Source organism: Schistocerca cancellata, chromosome 2 (assembly GCF_023864275.1).
Source record: "Schistocerca cancellata isolate TAMUIC-IGC-003103 chromosome 2, iqSchCanc2.1, whole genome shotgun sequence".
Classification (NCBI taxonomy): Eukaryota; Metazoa; Arthropoda; class Insecta; order Orthoptera; family Acrididae; genus Schistocerca; species Schistocerca cancellata.
This window is the reverse complement of record NC_064627.1, coordinates 476,722,294-476,738,765: the sequence shown is the minus strand read 5'-3', so window position 1 is coordinate 476,738,765 and position 16,472 is coordinate 476,722,294. Positions and strand designations below refer to the sequence as shown.

The window sequence follows — 16,472 nt, the reverse complement described above, 5'->3', positions numbered from 1 at the left end:
AAAAGCATCATGATGAGTTTTCCGTTCTCTCTTTGCCACCAAACTCCCTGTATTTAAGCCCAATTGAGAATCTAAGGGGAACAACCCGATCGGGCTTTTCGCGCCATGGATCCTGAACCGAGAAACCTAGCGCAGTTGGCCACAGCACTGGAGTCGGCATAACTCCACGTACCTGTCGATACCTTCCAAAACCTCGATGACTCTTTTCCTGCACGTCTCGCAGCGGTTAGTGCCGCGAAAGGCTGTTATTCAGGCTTTTGACAGGGCAGTGTAGTATAAAACGGGTCAGTACACTGGGCCACCTAATTTAGAATGAAGCGTTTCTTGGCTGTTATGTCCTCTAATTCGTTTCCCTGCATCCCCTGTGTGTGGTATCCAGCAGAATGACACCTTGCTCCCCAGCCTTAGGGAAGGGTGTTCTGGGGATATTTGCCTGCTGCATACACTCATATTTGTGTCTGTGTGTAAGAAAAGCTGAGTGGCGGTATACTGCCGACAGCCGGACCAGGATATCAGGCTGAGAGGACGCGTAACGTGGACGGGGAAGACGACGCTGGAGGCGGAGGTCCGGATGGAACAGCTGAAAGGCGAAGACTGGCGGGTGCTCACCAAGGCCTTCTTCGTGTTGGCCGCGCGGACCCTTCACAACGAGCCGATGGAGGTCAACAGGCTGCGGCCCACCACACCCGCAGAGGAGAAGATAGTCGCTGCTGGAAACCGTGAGTGCTGCTCAGTGAGTTCAATACCAAACTGGACGTACTGCTCAGGGGCGACATTTGCGGGGAAAACCGTGGAGGTCGCCATACTGACTAGCGGCGTGCACAGTTGTTCGTAGTTCTTGGGCTTGCTACTTTAGATTGACTATTTCTCTCGCATTTAGAACTAAAATGGACAAAAGTTGTGTTGCGTACGGATACAGTAACCGAAGAACGACGGAGAACAGCGTCCAGTTCCAAATTAAGTTACTTATGTTGTATAACAGAAAGGAAATTATACTCGAAAAATACAAATAATACTTATAAGGCTTTATTCCAAGGGAATAATCGTGCCCCATGACGTGATGTAGTCCAGGGCAAAAGGTCAGCATCAGTCGCTATATCATCTACAGGGTGTTACAAAAAGGTACGGCCAAACTATCAGGAAACAGTCCTCACACACAAAGAAAGAAAATATGTTACGTGGACATGTGTCCGGAAACGCTTACTTTCCATGTTAGAGCTCATTTTATTACCTATCTTCAAATCACATTAATCATGGAATGGAAACACACAGCAACAGAACGTACCAGCATGACTTCAAACACTTTGTTACAGGAAATGTTCAAAATGTCCTCCGTTAGCGAGGATACATGCATCCACACTCCGTCGCATGGAATCCCTGATGCGCTGATGCAGCCCTGCAGAATGGCGTATTGTATCACAGCCGTCCACAATACGAGCACGAAGAGTCCCTACATTTGGTACCGGGGTTGCATAGACAAGAGCTTTCAACTGCCCCCATAAATGAAAGTCAACAGGGTTGAGGTCAGGGAGCATGGAGGCCATGGAATTGGTCCGCCTCTATCAATCTATCGGTCACCGAATCTGTTGTTGAGAAGCGTACGAACACTTCGACTGAAATGTGCAGGAGCTCCATCGAGCATGAACCACATGTTGTGTCGTACTTGTAAAGGCACATGTTCTAGCAGCACAGGTAGAGTATCCCGTATGAAATCATGATAACGTGCTCCATTGAGCGCAGGTGGAAGAACATGGGGCCAAATCAAGACATCAACAATGCCTGCCCAAACGTTCACAGATAATCTGTGTTGATGACGTGATTGCACAATTGCGTGCGGATTCTCGTCAGCCCACACATGTTGATTGTAGAAACTTACAATTTGATCACGTTGGAATGAAGCCTCATCCGTAAAGAGAACACTTGCACTGAAATGAGGATTGATACATTGTTGAATGAACCATTCGCAGAAGTGTACCCGTGGAGGCCAATCAGCTGCTGATAGTGCCTGCACACGCTGTACGTGGTACGGAAACAACTGGTTCTCCCGTAGCACTCTCCATACAGTGACATGGTCAACGTTACCTTGTACAGCAGCAACTTCTCTGACGCTGACATTAGGGTTATCGTCAACTGCACGAAGAATTGGCTCGTCCATTGCAGGTGTCCTCGTCGTTCTAGGTCTTCCCCAGTCACGAGTCATAGGCTGGAATGTTCCGTGCTCCCTAAGACGCCGATTAATGGCTTCGAACGTCTTCCTGTCGGGACACCTTCGTTCTGGAAATCTGTCTCGATACAAACGTACCGCGCCAGGGCTATTGCCCCGTGCTAATCCATACATCAAATGGGCGTCTGCCAACTCCGCATTTGTAAACATTGCACTGACTGCAAAATCACGTTCGTGATGAACACTAACCTGTTGATGCTACGTACTGATGTGCTTGACGCTAGTACTGTAGAGCAATGAGTCGCATGTCAACACAAGCACCGAAGTCAACATTACCTTCCTTCAATTGGGCCAACTGGCGGTGAATCGAGGAAGTACAGTACATACTGACGAAACTAAAATGAGCTCTAACATGGAAATTAAGCGTTTCCGGACACATGTCCACATAACATATTTTCTTTATTTGTGTATGAGGAATGTTTCCTGGAAGTTTGGCCGCACCTTTTGTAACACACTGTATATTTTATGCAGACATAGCTTTCAGTACATTATGGGTAGTCATGAACAGAGTGACCCAAAGGTTGCATGGGGTCTTAATTAAATGAATATGATGCAATAATTTTAGTAGCTGTGTGACCGGTTACGAAGTCTCGTAACCGGTTGGCCCTGACTATTATTAGCACGCACTCTGACTCCATAAAATAAAAATAAGGAATGACAAGGAATTTCCATTAACACAATTGATTAATTAAGTCCCCTGCAACTATAAAAGCTACGAAGCAACAAAGCACAAGTGTAACTGTTCTGTGTGTGGTAGTGTGACTCAACATACACGTATCTGGCTCGGTTCTTCCTCAAGACGATAAGATATTTTAAACACCATTTACAATGAACTAATTGAAAAACCAGAAATACTGTAATTGCACGTAGAAACCAGAATTACAAGTCTAATACATGAACACGAGCCAGATGCCTTGTTGACTGTACCTGTGACCAAGAGGCACTGTCATTAAAGAAATCTGTAATACCTTTTTTTTTTACCTCAATATACATTGACGAAAAATACACTGTGATAATTGCAACATCTTCCATCTATACATTACACTAACCGAACAACATCTACTCTCTCACCTAAGAGATCAACAACTGCACTCGACATCCTCTGAATTACTACTGCACTAGTGGAGGCGGCGGAATAATAATCTTTGACGCAATCTCTGGCGCTGTGACTCAGTGTAGCCACGTTTCAAGGTCTGTTAACATTTGAAAGTGTATAACTTCACGGAATAATGTGAGCAGAGACGTAAAACTTGACACACTTGCATGAAATGATGTGGAATTTTTTGAAACAAAAAACGAGTGCAAATATCGTCCAACCGATGACGCTGGACAGCAACTAGTCAGTGACGTCGCAAGAGAATCGTAAATAAAAACTCAGCGTGACGGGTGCGAGGCACACCGGTAAGTTACAGAATCGTACTATCCCTAGCCTGGTTGATAAACACCTGCTGGAAGGTACAACTCTTATGCAAAATGGCGCTCCACTCCATACTGCCACACACGTAAAAGATCTCTTGCGCACATTGTGTGGCGAGGATCGCTTGCTGAGCCGCCAGTTCCTTCATGCTTGGCTTCCCAGTCCCCCAGACCTCAATCCGTGTTATTACTGGTTGGCGCTACCTGAAGTTGCAAGTCTCCCGCGATCGTCTGACCTCATTAGACAAAATGTGACGCCGATTTCTCACCATGCCTTTTGATACGCTGTACAGTGCTATGAACAACATTATCCCTCGACTGTCGGTATTGTTGATGATTGGAGGCCGAAGTAGTGAGCATTTGTTATAAAGAACATCGTCTTTACTAAAAGTCAGTTGTTATGCTAAGTATTGCTCTTGTATCATATGAAGCGCCATCTGTATGTCATTTTGTTCTCTTTGTTTTTGTTTCTATGGAACCCAAAGTAATTTCAAGCATGTGTGTTTATTTTTACCTCTCTACCTGCATTATTTCGTAAAATATTTAATTTTCAGATGTTAATGGACCTTTTGCTGACCCTGTAGATTCACCATAGTTATAATAGCACATTTTACAGTATAATAACTTGTACATGTCCGCCCCCGGTACCTGAGTGGTCAGCGCTACATAATGTCAATCCTAAGCGCCCGGGTTCGATCCCCAGCTGGGTCGGAGAATTTCTCCGCTCAGGGACTGGGTGTTGTGTTGTCCTAATCATCATCATTTCATCCCCAGCGACGCGCAAGTCGCCGAAGTGGTGTCAAATCGAAAGACTTGCACCCGGCGAACGGTCTACCCTACGGGATACCCTAGTCTAAAAATGGTTCAAATGGCTCTGAGCACTACGCGGCTTAACTTCTGAGGTCATCAGTCGCCTAGAACTTAGAACTAATTAAACCTATCCAACCTAAGGACATCACACACATCCATGCCCGAGGCAGGATTCGAACCTGCGACCGTAGCGGTCGCTCGGTTCCAGACTGCAGCGCCTAGAACCGCACGGCCACTCCGGCCGGCCGAGGCCCTAGTCACACGACATTTCATTTCACTTGTGCATGCCAATGTTATATTTAATAGTGTCGTTATAACTATGCTGAGCCTTCATGACTGCCCATAACGCACAGATGATAGCTCCACTGTCAGCTGAAATCTAGATATGCAATAAAATACAGATGACATTTCTACGTATGCTGAGCTTCTTTCTGACCTGGATAAATAATACTGCTAAGAAAAGTGATTCCGGAATTTTCTTGGCGGGCGCATCAAGCCAGTCAAAAGACTGATGAAAAAAGAAAGAAAAAAGAAAAAAAACAGACACACGGAAATACAACATTTGCAGTGATCATTTAACAGCTGCCGAAACGCGACGATGTAGCGGGTTCATGCAATTTTCACGACCAATTTAAGCAGAAAATTAATTGCACAGTATTGAATTTGCCATTGTTAGACGCATTTTATAAGTATTTATGTATTGCGAGAAAACGGTTGAAAACACGAAGAAAATGTGCTATAGGATTTTACAGCGTCCTCCTTCCCGAAAGTTCTTGCTTGCGAACTGTTAACTTTACCTTTTAAGTGATTCATAGTAACGTTAAAAATTTTTTCTTTGTTGCTGGCTAATTTAATTTATGATATAGAATGAGGAGCAAAATAAGCAAAAGTTGAACGGTTTCCTTATTTAGTGACGTTTACAGAATTGCTTCCTTTTCTTATGTACAGAGAGACAAGTATTTCATCAAATTAGCAAGACCCCACCGTGGTTATGTTTGAATAGTTTTTTACCTGAAAGTTCTCTACCCATTGGTCACAATCATATAAACAGAAGTTTCATGTCAATCCTTTGTTCATTTTCTATTAATTTGTTGTTTCATCATGCAGTTAGATATGTAAAATGAAAGCAGAACCTCCCTTGTACAGAAGTAAGATTCCTGAGAAGTTTTATTAGGGAATGTAGCGACGATACGAAAATAACGTATGTAGGATGTCTTTCCTAAGCAACACTTGACGCATTTTCCCTAGTTTTGAAGAGGATATCTGTAATTTCGTGTAATAAATGTATAGCTAGAGTCAGCCCAAAAAATATTTTTGATTATCACGTCTTTCATGCGACGCCAGCGTCGACAGAAAGGTTCGGTTTGTCTCTCTTTACAAACAAAATGATTTTTGAAACGGAATTCTACGTACCCATTCGATAGAGCGGTCTCAGATTACTCCAGTGCAGTACTGGTGTTATCAAAAGGTGTTAACAGAGATGGTAAAACATGACCAATGACCAAATCTCTAGCAACGACGGAGTAGCGCTGCTGCATGGCTGTAGTGACAGTGCAGTTTTAAAATTCCGCTTCAAAAATTATTTTCTTTGTAACTGAACAGAAACCAACGTTCTCCGTTGGCAATGGGTGTCGCATAAAAGATGTGATGAGGAGTATTTGTTTAGCCTGACTGCAGCTGCACATCGCAAAACCGAAATTATAAACATTTTCTGGAGACTAGAAATCTACTCTGTAGGAATCAGCATGGGTTTCGAAAAAGACGGTCGTGTGAAACCCAGCTCGCGCTATTCGTCCACGAGACTCAGAGGGCCATAGACACGGGTTCACAGGTAGATGCCGTGTTTCTTGACTTCCGCAAGGCGTTCGATACAGTTCCCCACAGTCGTTTAATGAACAAAGTAAGAGCATATGGACTATCAGACCAATTGTGTGATTGGATTGCAGAGTTCCTAGATAACAGAACGCAGCATGTCATTCTCAATGGAGAGAAGTCTTCCGAAGTAAGAGTGATTTCAGGTGTGCCGCAGGGGAGTGTCATAGGACCGTTTCTATTCACAATATACATAAATGACCTCGTGGATGACTTCGGAAGTTCACTGAGGCTTTTTGCAGATGATGCTGTGGTGTATCGAGAGGTTGTAACAATGGAAAATTGTACTGAAATGCAGGAGGATCTGCAGCGAATTGACGCATGGTTCAGGGAATGGCAATTGAATCTCAATGTAGACAAGTGTATTGTGCTGCGAATACATAGAAAGATAGATCCCTTATCATTTACCTACAATATAGCAGGTCAGCAACTGGAAGCAGTTAATTCCATAAATTATCTGAGAGTACGCATTGGGAGTGATTTAAAATGGAATGATCATATAAAGTTGATCGTCGGTAAAGCAGATGCCAGACTGAAATTCATTGGAAGAATCCTAAGGAAATGCAGTCCGAAAACAATGGAAGTAGGTTACAGTACGCTTGTTCACCCACTGCTTGAATACTGCTCAGCAGTGTGGGATCCGTATCAGATACGGTTGATAGAAGAGATAGAGAAGATCCAACGGAGAGCAGCGCGCTTCGTTACAGGATCATTTAGTAATCGCGAAAGCGTTACGGGGATGATAAATAAACTCCAGTGGAAGACTCTGCAGGAGAGACGCTCAGTAGCTCGGTACGGGCTTTTGTTAAAGTTTCGAGAACATACCGTCACCGAGGAGTCAAGCAGTATATTGCTCCCTCCTACGTATATCTCGCGAAGAGAGCATGGGGATAAAATCAGAGAGATTGGACCTATACGAGACTGGAATAGAAGGGAGAACCGATAGAGGTACTCAAGGTACCCTCCGCCACACACCGTCAGGTGGCTTGCGGAGTATGGATGTAGATGTAGATGTAGAACATCTTGCGAAACATCAGAAATAATGCTCCTGACAACTCTTAGGAGAAAAAAGCCGTTACAAACAGAGCATCTGCGAAATTCATCTTGCAGGGAACCAGTCAGTACCAACAATGAATCACGAACTAAACCTAGACATTGTCGTGCACCATTAGTAAACAGTAACTGCATTTTTCATTCGTAGCAGATAGAGATGGCCAAACTGAAACACGTAACTGTTTCGAAGCAAATGAAACAGTACAATGTAATGTTTCGATACACTGTTTCGAGACAGTGAAACAGTTTGTGTTTTGTAATTTAATAACCCTACACATTTTATCATCTTGAATGTCTACTGTATAAGTATATCCATATAAACACGAATGAGGTTCGAGAGCGCTAATCATATCGCAGAAAGTATGAAATTATCACTTAGGCGTCTTGGCAGTGTCGTATTTCATGCAGCAAATGCGCTGCTTTCGTGTCGTGTGACTTTCATACTTTTCAATTGGCTGAGGACAGCCATAGCTGAAGACAGAAGAACCACCACGAACGGAACTGGGGGTGGGAGCAAACTGCAGAAACAACGGATATGCCACTGGGATTCCCACATTCCGTTAGTATGGGTAATATACCCATCCTGCTAATTTCCATGCACACATAGGGAATCATTGTGGATAATAGGCACAGTGACTATAGCCTCACAAATAATGCCAAATAATTCGAATAAATAACAAAATATAACAGAAAAAAATTTTGTCTTTCAAGGTGTTTCGTACAGTTACTATAAATTCAACATGCTTCGCAGCCCTTCCCGTTCACCATTACACTATCAGTGATATGTCAAACAGATTGCTTGCAATTATACCTACATCAAATTTATATATATGTCACTACGCCTTTTTTTATTCACAATGTTGTAGGCTTACTTGCGTTTCTTAATATTATTACTGTACATGAACAGAGAAGCGTATGTTATAAAAAAGTGTAATTTAACTGAATGATTTTCACATATTTATTATTTTGAATGTGAATAGTATGCGTTGTTTTATTGTTTGGTTAGTGTTTATAAAGCAGATGTTACGCCATTTCGGGATAGGACAGTCAGCTAGAAACGAAGCTTTATTTTCGGATATCTTAAGCTTCATGCTATTGGTTGTCAAAAAGATTTCGACACTCTTGAAAGTGTTTCCCGAAGTGGTATGTTGTGTTTCAGTACCTGTGCCGAGCCCGAATCTCGTCTGACACAGAGCGGAATGAAACATCACTGTTTCGATACAATTAGTCCGTTCCAAACACAGGTGGACTGAAACAGCCTTATTTCGAAACAACGATACAGTTTCTGTGTCTGGCTCGAGATCGAATCTGGTCCGGTTATCCGAGACAGGGGCGGAATGAAACACCACTGTTTCGAAACAGTGAACCACAGCCGTTCCGAAACACTGAAACAGTTCCACGTATCGATACACTGTATCGAAACATAGAAACAGTGGCCAAGTCTAGTAGCAGAAGAGTTTTGACATCTAGCCCCGACCTATCACACCGGCTGTGATGTAATGCGTATACATTGAGTATTCACTCCAGTTTAGTACTGATCTCACTGATACTGCTTCTTGTTGGCAGTCTCATATTAGCACTGGAACAGCAAAAGCTCTGAAACTATTACTGCATCCTTTCTTTTCGCTACGTGTGGTAGATATTTTTTGAGAACTTTATAAACGACGCCAGGAAACAATTTTTCCTTTATGTAGCACAGTTCTTTTGCGAACAGTTCATCTGCTCGGATCTGATGAGATGTTTACTGCGCCGTCCGAAACATAATCGGATAGAGAAATCGACCCATCACCCCTGGTCGAGTGGGAGACCATTCCAAAGCGAAATAATTTCCGTGGGGCCGATCATAGGGCCTCCCCGGTTCGTTTCACGGACAGGTTTCTGTCGTTAGCTGTGGCTGACGATGTCTCTGAGCCGGATGCAGTCATCCACCCTGTTCCAGAGGAAGCTTCTCGGCTCCCAAGGTCTGGGCATTCACAGAGGGTGGGTTTTGCTGGTAGTTGGGAGCTCCAACGTTAGGCGCTTAATGGGGCCTCTTAGGAACATGGCTGCCAAGGAGGGGAAGGAGGCCAGTGTGCTCTCCGTGTGCATACCGGGAGGAGTCATTCCGGATGTGGAAAGGGTGCTTCCGGATGCCGTGAAGAGTACAGGGTGCAGCCAGCTGCAGGTGGTGGCTCATGTCGGTACCAACGACATGTGTCTCTTTGGGTTGGAGGAGATTGTCTCTGGTTTCAGGCGGCTAGCGGAAATGGTAAAGACTGCCAGTCTTGCTTTCGAGAGTAAGGCGGGGCTCACCATCTGCAGCATCGTTGATAGAACCGACTGTGATCCTTTGGTGTAGAGCCGAGTGGAGGGTCTGAATCAGAGGCTCAGGCCGTTCTGTGACCGTGTAGGCTGCAGATTCCTTGACTTGCACCATCGGGTGGTGGGTTTCCGGGTTCCACGTAATAGGTTAGGAGTCCACTACACACAGGAAGCGGCTACAAGGGTAGCGGAGGCTGTATGGAAGGGACTGGGTGGTTTTTTAGGTTACAGTGTCTCAGGGAACCACAGAAAGGACGTCCGTCTAAAAGAGGGCAGGTAAAACACAGTAAGGTAGGAGTAGAAACGATCGGTATTGTAGTTGAAAATTGTCGTAGCTGTGTTGGGGAAGAACCAGACCTCTAAAACCTAATACAAAGCACTGAAGCTCGAATAGTTATAGGTACAGAAAGCTGGATAAAGCCGGAAATAAGTTCAGCCGAAATGGCCTCAAACGTAAAGCACGTCAGTGGCAAAACGCAATCAATACCTTCACTGCGCGATGACACCGGTGAAGTCACATATGACAGTGCCACTAAAGCAGAGTTTTCTGAAAATCCTTCACCAAAGAAGACGAAGTAAATATTCCTGGATTCTAATCAAGAACAACTGCCAAGATGAGAAACATAGAAGTAGATATCCTCGGTGTAGCAAAGCGGCTTAATCACTTAATAAAGGCAAGGCCTCCGGTCCAGATTGTATACCACTCAGGTTTCTCTCAGAGTATGCTGATACAATAACTCTACATTTAGCACTTACATACAACCGCTCGATCACAGAAAGATCAGTATCTGAAGACTGGAGAATTGCTCAGGTCACACCAATACTCAAAAAGGGAAGTAGGAGTACCCTCTGAATTACAGGCCCATATCACTAACGTCGATTTGCGGTAGGATTTTGGTACATATACTGTGTTCTGACATTATGAAGTACTTCGAAAAAAACGATTTATTGACACATAAGGAGCACGGATTCAGGAAATATCGTTCTTGCGGAACACAACTAGCTCTTTATACTCATGAAGTAATGAGTGCTATAGACAGGGGATGTCAAATAGATTCCATATTTTTAGATTTCCAGAAAGCTTTCGACACCATTCCTCACAAGCGTCTTCTAATCAAATCACGTATCTATGGATTCATGATTTCGTGTCAGAAAGGTCACAGTTCGTAGTGATAGACGGAAAGTCATCGATTAAAACAGAAGTAATATCTGGTGTTCCCCAAGGGGGGTTACAGGTCCTCTATTGTTCCTGATCTATATTAACGACATAGAAGACAGTCTGAGTAGCCGTCTTAGATTTTTTGCAGATGATGCTGCCATTTACCGTCTTGTAAAGTCATCAGATGACCAAAACTAATTGCAAAATGATATAGATAAGATCTCTCTATGGTGCGAAATTGGCAATTGACCCCGAATAAAGAAAAGTGTGAAGTTATTCTCATGAGTACTAAAGGAAATCCGCTAATTTCGATTACACGATAAGTCACACAAATCTGCAGGCTGTAAATTCAACTAAATACTTAGAGATTACAGTTACAAATAACCTAAATTGCAACGATCACATAGATAATGTTATGGGTAGAGCAAACCAAAGACTACGATTCAATGGCCGGACCTACGACCCCTGTCCTCTTTACCTCTGCCTGACCGGTGCTGCCAGTCTTCTAAAAAAAAAAAAGTCTCAGTCGGATGGAGTGTCTGCCACGTAAAAAAAGAAAAAAAATGGATAAGCAAATAATAAGCGAACACTCGCGATAAGCGGGAATCTGGGTTCGAGTCCAGTTCCGGCACAATTTTTCATCTTTTAAAAAAATAGCTCAGTCGGATAGAGCGTCTGCCATTAAAAAAAATGAGAGAACACTTAGAAGGCGCAACAGGTCTATTAAAGAGACTGCTTATCCCACGCTTGTCCGCCCTGTTCTGGACTACAGCTGTGCGGTGTGGGTCTCGCATCAGGTGGGATTGACGGTTGACATCGAAAAAGTACAAAGAAGAGCAGCTCGTTTTGTATTATCCCGAAATAGGGGAGATAGTGCCACAGACATGATACGTGAATTGGAGTGGCAATCATTAAAGGCGTTTTTCGTTGCGACGGGATGTTCTCATGAAATTTCAGTCACCAGTTTTCTCCTCCGATTGCGAAAATATTCTGTTTGACACCCACCTACATAGGGAGGAATGATCATCAGAATGAAATAAGAGAAATCGGGCTCGCACAGAAAAATTTAAGGTCTCGTTTTTCCCGCGCGCCGTTCGAGAGTGGGACGGTAGAGGGACAGCTTGAAAGTGGTTGACTGAACCCTCTGACAGGCACTTTATCGTGAATAGCAGAGTAATCACGTAGATGTAGATGGAGAAGCGATGGACGCAGCTCATTGTGCCATTTTCGGCTGTACGCCATAGGGAGCCATCCGTTGGTTGTACAGCATACGGAAACATTGATCTGTGATACCTGGGAAGGGTTTAGGTATGTTCTACTAGAATGGTAACTCACTGTGGCAGAAAAGCCTATCAGTATCACTCGTTGCAAAAGATACTGGGTGTTTTCCTGGCGGTGATACGAACTTTCAAGGTGGACGGGGAAGGATAATCGTATTATTTTGTTGTAATGGACAGTGATCCGGAAAGATGTGAGTTGGAAGTTACGAGGTCGTATGTGTTGCGTGATAACTCTTCCAGTCGCCGTTCCGGCAACGCAAGAAATTTATTTATTGCGTACACTAAACGATTTTGTTGTCTCGTTACTACGATCACAGTTGGCAACAGTTACTTATTGGAAGTGAGGAGAAGAATTCCATTGATAAAACATGCTTTTGTGACTAAGAAAACCATTTTAACCAGCAAACGTATGAATACACAGTAAACTCCCGTGGTGCTTGTAACATAAAGGGTGATTTAAAAAACGGTTTACAAACTGGTATGGCACATCGGGCGTACGACAAGGATCACTAATCACAGAGTCACAGAGGAAGCGGAGCTCGCAAACGCCACGAGAGGGCGCTACGGTCACGAGACGAAGCTCCACAGCGAGTGTCCTCTTCACCAATGGGGCTCCGTTATCACTCGAGGGCTTCACGTACTTTCACAACTGGAACACGGGAGCGTATGTGATCCCACATGCTACACGTACGTATGCCTCAAAACGGAAATTAACTCTTAAAGTGTGGGCTGGCATCATCAGAGATTCTTTAAGTGCGCCGTACCTCCTCCCGGACCGAGTTGATGGTCGCACGTATCTCGTATTCCTGTGAGAGGTTCTGCTGAACATGCTGAATGATAGTTCCTGGCAGATTAAAACTGTGTGCGGGACCGAGACTCGAACTCGGGACCTTTGCCTTTCGTGGGCAAGTGCTCTACCATGTGAACTACCCAAGCACGACTTACGACTCCTCCTCACAACTTCACTTCTGCCAGTATCTCGTCTCCTACCTTTCGAACTTCACAGAAGCTCTCCTGCGAACCTTGCAGAACTAGCACTCCTGGAAGAAAGGATATTGCGGAGACATAGTTTAGCCACAGCCTGGGGGATGTTTCCAGAATGAGATTTTCGATCCGGCACACAGTTTCAGTTTGCCAGGAAGTTTCATATCAGCGCACACTCCGCTGCAGAGTGAAAATCTCATTATGCTGAATGATGTCCTCATGCCTATTCGTCACTGATATGACGTGAGCACGACTGAACCTCCGCGGATTTCAGCAGATAGGTGAGGGCACACCTGTAAGCAACGTTTCCCGGATTGATCGCGATGGACCAGTCGCTTGGGCACAGTGATCCTATGGGGGTGTCGAATAGCATTGTGTATGAAACACCTGTTACATCGCCGGAGAACGTAGTGGGCAGGATTGTCGCAGAAGCAGGATGTCTCGAGATAGACCAGGTATCTTTGAGAGATAGACCAGCGTCGATATCAGGCCTGTCTCGAAGCCTCTGGACGAGAGTTTGAGCGTCTCCTGTAGCGGTGAAACGTCTCCCTAGAAAAATTTATACACGACTGTGCTGATAAACCTCTTACACTATTTGCTCCTCAAACAGCTGAGCAAAACTGAACGTACTCAAACATTCACTAAAGTGACACACAATATTTTTAGCGCAACGCAATCTGACTATCAAAGATCCCTGCAAAAGAATGGCCCTGAGTATCATTAAACTATACCTTTCAGAAATCACTTACCTCACAAAAATCTTCATTACTCGAACTACTGCAATACAGCGAGCGCCACTACTGCCAGCTAAATAAAAGATTCAAACTACGGAAGGCACTAACTACTGATAGGGATAGTTAGCAAATGAAAGATTTTAATGGAGAACAAACAATGTATTTACCTTAATATCATCACAAGTCATAATATATGTAATTTCAAAACTCCGCCATCTCTCTCCTCATATCCACCACTGCTGGCGGCTCACCTCTAACTGCGCAACGCTACGCGCTGTTCACATCCAGCTGCCGCTGCCCAACACTACAATGGCAGACAACAATGCAAACTAGCCACAGACTGCACACAGCACAGCCAGTGATTTTCATACAGAGCGCTACGTAACGTTGCCAATAAGAAAACATAAACAGCCTACTTACATAGCCCCCATGCTCCCCACAAAAAATTTTACAAAATATTTTTGGGCAGTGGCCAATAATGATTTGAAAAAATTTTTCATAATTACAATAACAAAGATATCGAATGCACACACTTATTTATACAATGTTGGTCAAAAGCTAAAATTTTCTCACAGTCCATAAAGACAGTCCTGATCAATCATCATAAGAGTAAATCTGCAGTTTGTTTGCTCAAAGTCTGAGCAGTAAAATACAATGCACACGGAAGTAGTGGATTTCCATGCAGTCGTGAAGAAGTAGTGTTGTCCTTCCAACGGAAAGACTGTGCTGACTCTTGACATGCTGACAGGTAATGGGCCACAACAGAGCAAACCCACAGCAGAGTCATTCGACGTTTTGAAGAAGATTGGTAGGTAGGTCATCACAGAGTAGACCCACTGTAGTCCTGGTAGAGATTGTGGTATTGGTGTGCCACCAGAGGTGCAGACCCACTGCAGTCCTTGTAGAAATTGTGGACAGGCCCACTGTAGTCCTTGTAGAAATAATGATACTGGTGAGTCATCAAAGATGCAGACCCACTGTAGTCCATGTAGAGACGGTCAGCAGCCATCTATTGCGACTGTGCAGGTGCACAATCACCATCGAAGAGTCTTGCAGAGAAGATAGCAAGTCCATAAACCACCACTTGTGCACGCACAAAGTTTTTGGAATTGTCCTTAGAACCAGCAATGCTGTTATCCAGTCCCTTGCTGAATTATTAACACACGTGCAAACACTAACAGTCCCTACTTCTTACATATTGTCCATATACTATGACCAACAGAAAAGTGTGCAGGGAAATGAATACTTACAAGTTACTTAATTTGATGAACTGGTGTCAATTACATTGTTATAACATGAGAATACAATTACAAAGGTACAAAATACATCATTAAAGATAACATTTGTAGTACAGGCTTTACAAAAGAATCGAAATAGACATATACACTCCTGGAAATTGAAATAAGAACACCGTGAATTCATTGTCCCAGGAAGGGGAAACTTTATTGACACATTTCTGGGGTCAGATACATCACATGATCACACTGACAGAACCACAGGCACATAGACACAGGCAACAGAGCATGCACAATGTCGGCACTAGTACAGTGTATATCCACATTTCGCAGCAATGCAGGCTGCTATTCTCGCATGGAGACGATCGTAGAGATGCTGGATGTAGTCCTGTGGAACGGCTTGCCATGCCATTTCCACCTGGCGCCTCAGTTGGACCAGCGTTCGTGCTGGACGTGCAGACCGCGTGAGACGACGCTTCATCCAGTCCCAAACATGCTCAATGGGGGACAGATCCGGAGATCTTGCTGGCCAGGGTAGATGACTTACACCTTCTAGAGCACGTTGGGTGGCACGGGATACATGCGGACGTGCATTGTCCTGTTGGAACAGCAAGTTCCCTTGCCGGTCTAGGAATGGTACAACGATGGGTTCGATGACGGTTTGGATGTACCGTGCACTATTCAGTGTCCCCTCGATGATCACCAGTGGTGTACGGCCAGTGTAGGAGATCGCTCCCCACGCCCCTACACATCTTGGCCCTGTGTGCCTCGGTCGTATGCAGTCCTTATTGTGGCGCTCACCTGCACGGCGCCAAACACTCATACGACCATCTTTGGCACCAAGGCAGACGCGACTCTCATCGCTGAAGACGACATGTCTCCATTCGTCCCTCCATTCACGCCTGTCGCGACACCACTGGAGGCGGGCTGCACGATGTTGGGGCGTGAGCGGAAGACGGCCTAACGGTGTGCGGGACCGTAGCCCAGCTTCATGGAGACGGTTGCGAATGGTCCTCGCCGATACCCCAGGAGCAACAGTGTCCCATAATTTGCTGGGAAGTGGCGGTGCGGTCCCCTACGGCATTGCGTAGGATCCTACGGTCTTGGCGTGCATCCGTGCGTCGCTGCGGTCCGGTCCCAGGTCGACGGGCACGTGCACCTTCCGCCGACCACTGGCGACAACATCGATGTACTGTGGAGACCTCATGCCCCACGTGTTGAGCAATTCGGCGGTACGTCCACCCGGCCTCCCGCATGCCCACTATACGCCCTCGCTCAAAGTCCGTCAACTGCACATACGGTTCACATCAACGCTGTCGCGGCATGCTACCAGTGTTAAAGACTGCAATGGAGCTCCATATACCACGGCAAACTGGTTGACACTGACAGCGGCGGTGCACAAAT

At 44.8% G+C, this 16,472-nt stretch overlaps 1 protein-coding gene across 1 annotated transcript in view; it reads left to right on the top strand.

Moving 5' to 3' along the window:
• The window catches only part of LOC126155368 (acyl-coenzyme A thioesterase 9, mitochondrial-like), a 181,928-nt gene that overhangs the window by 48,658 nt on the left and 116,798 nt on the right, over nt 1-16,472 (top strand). The window contains exon 3 of the mRNA XM_049916223.1: nt 500-719. Coding sequence (XP_049772180.1) covers nt 500-719 — 220 coding nt within the window. The remainder of the gene's footprint in view (nt 1-499; nt 720-16,472) is intronic.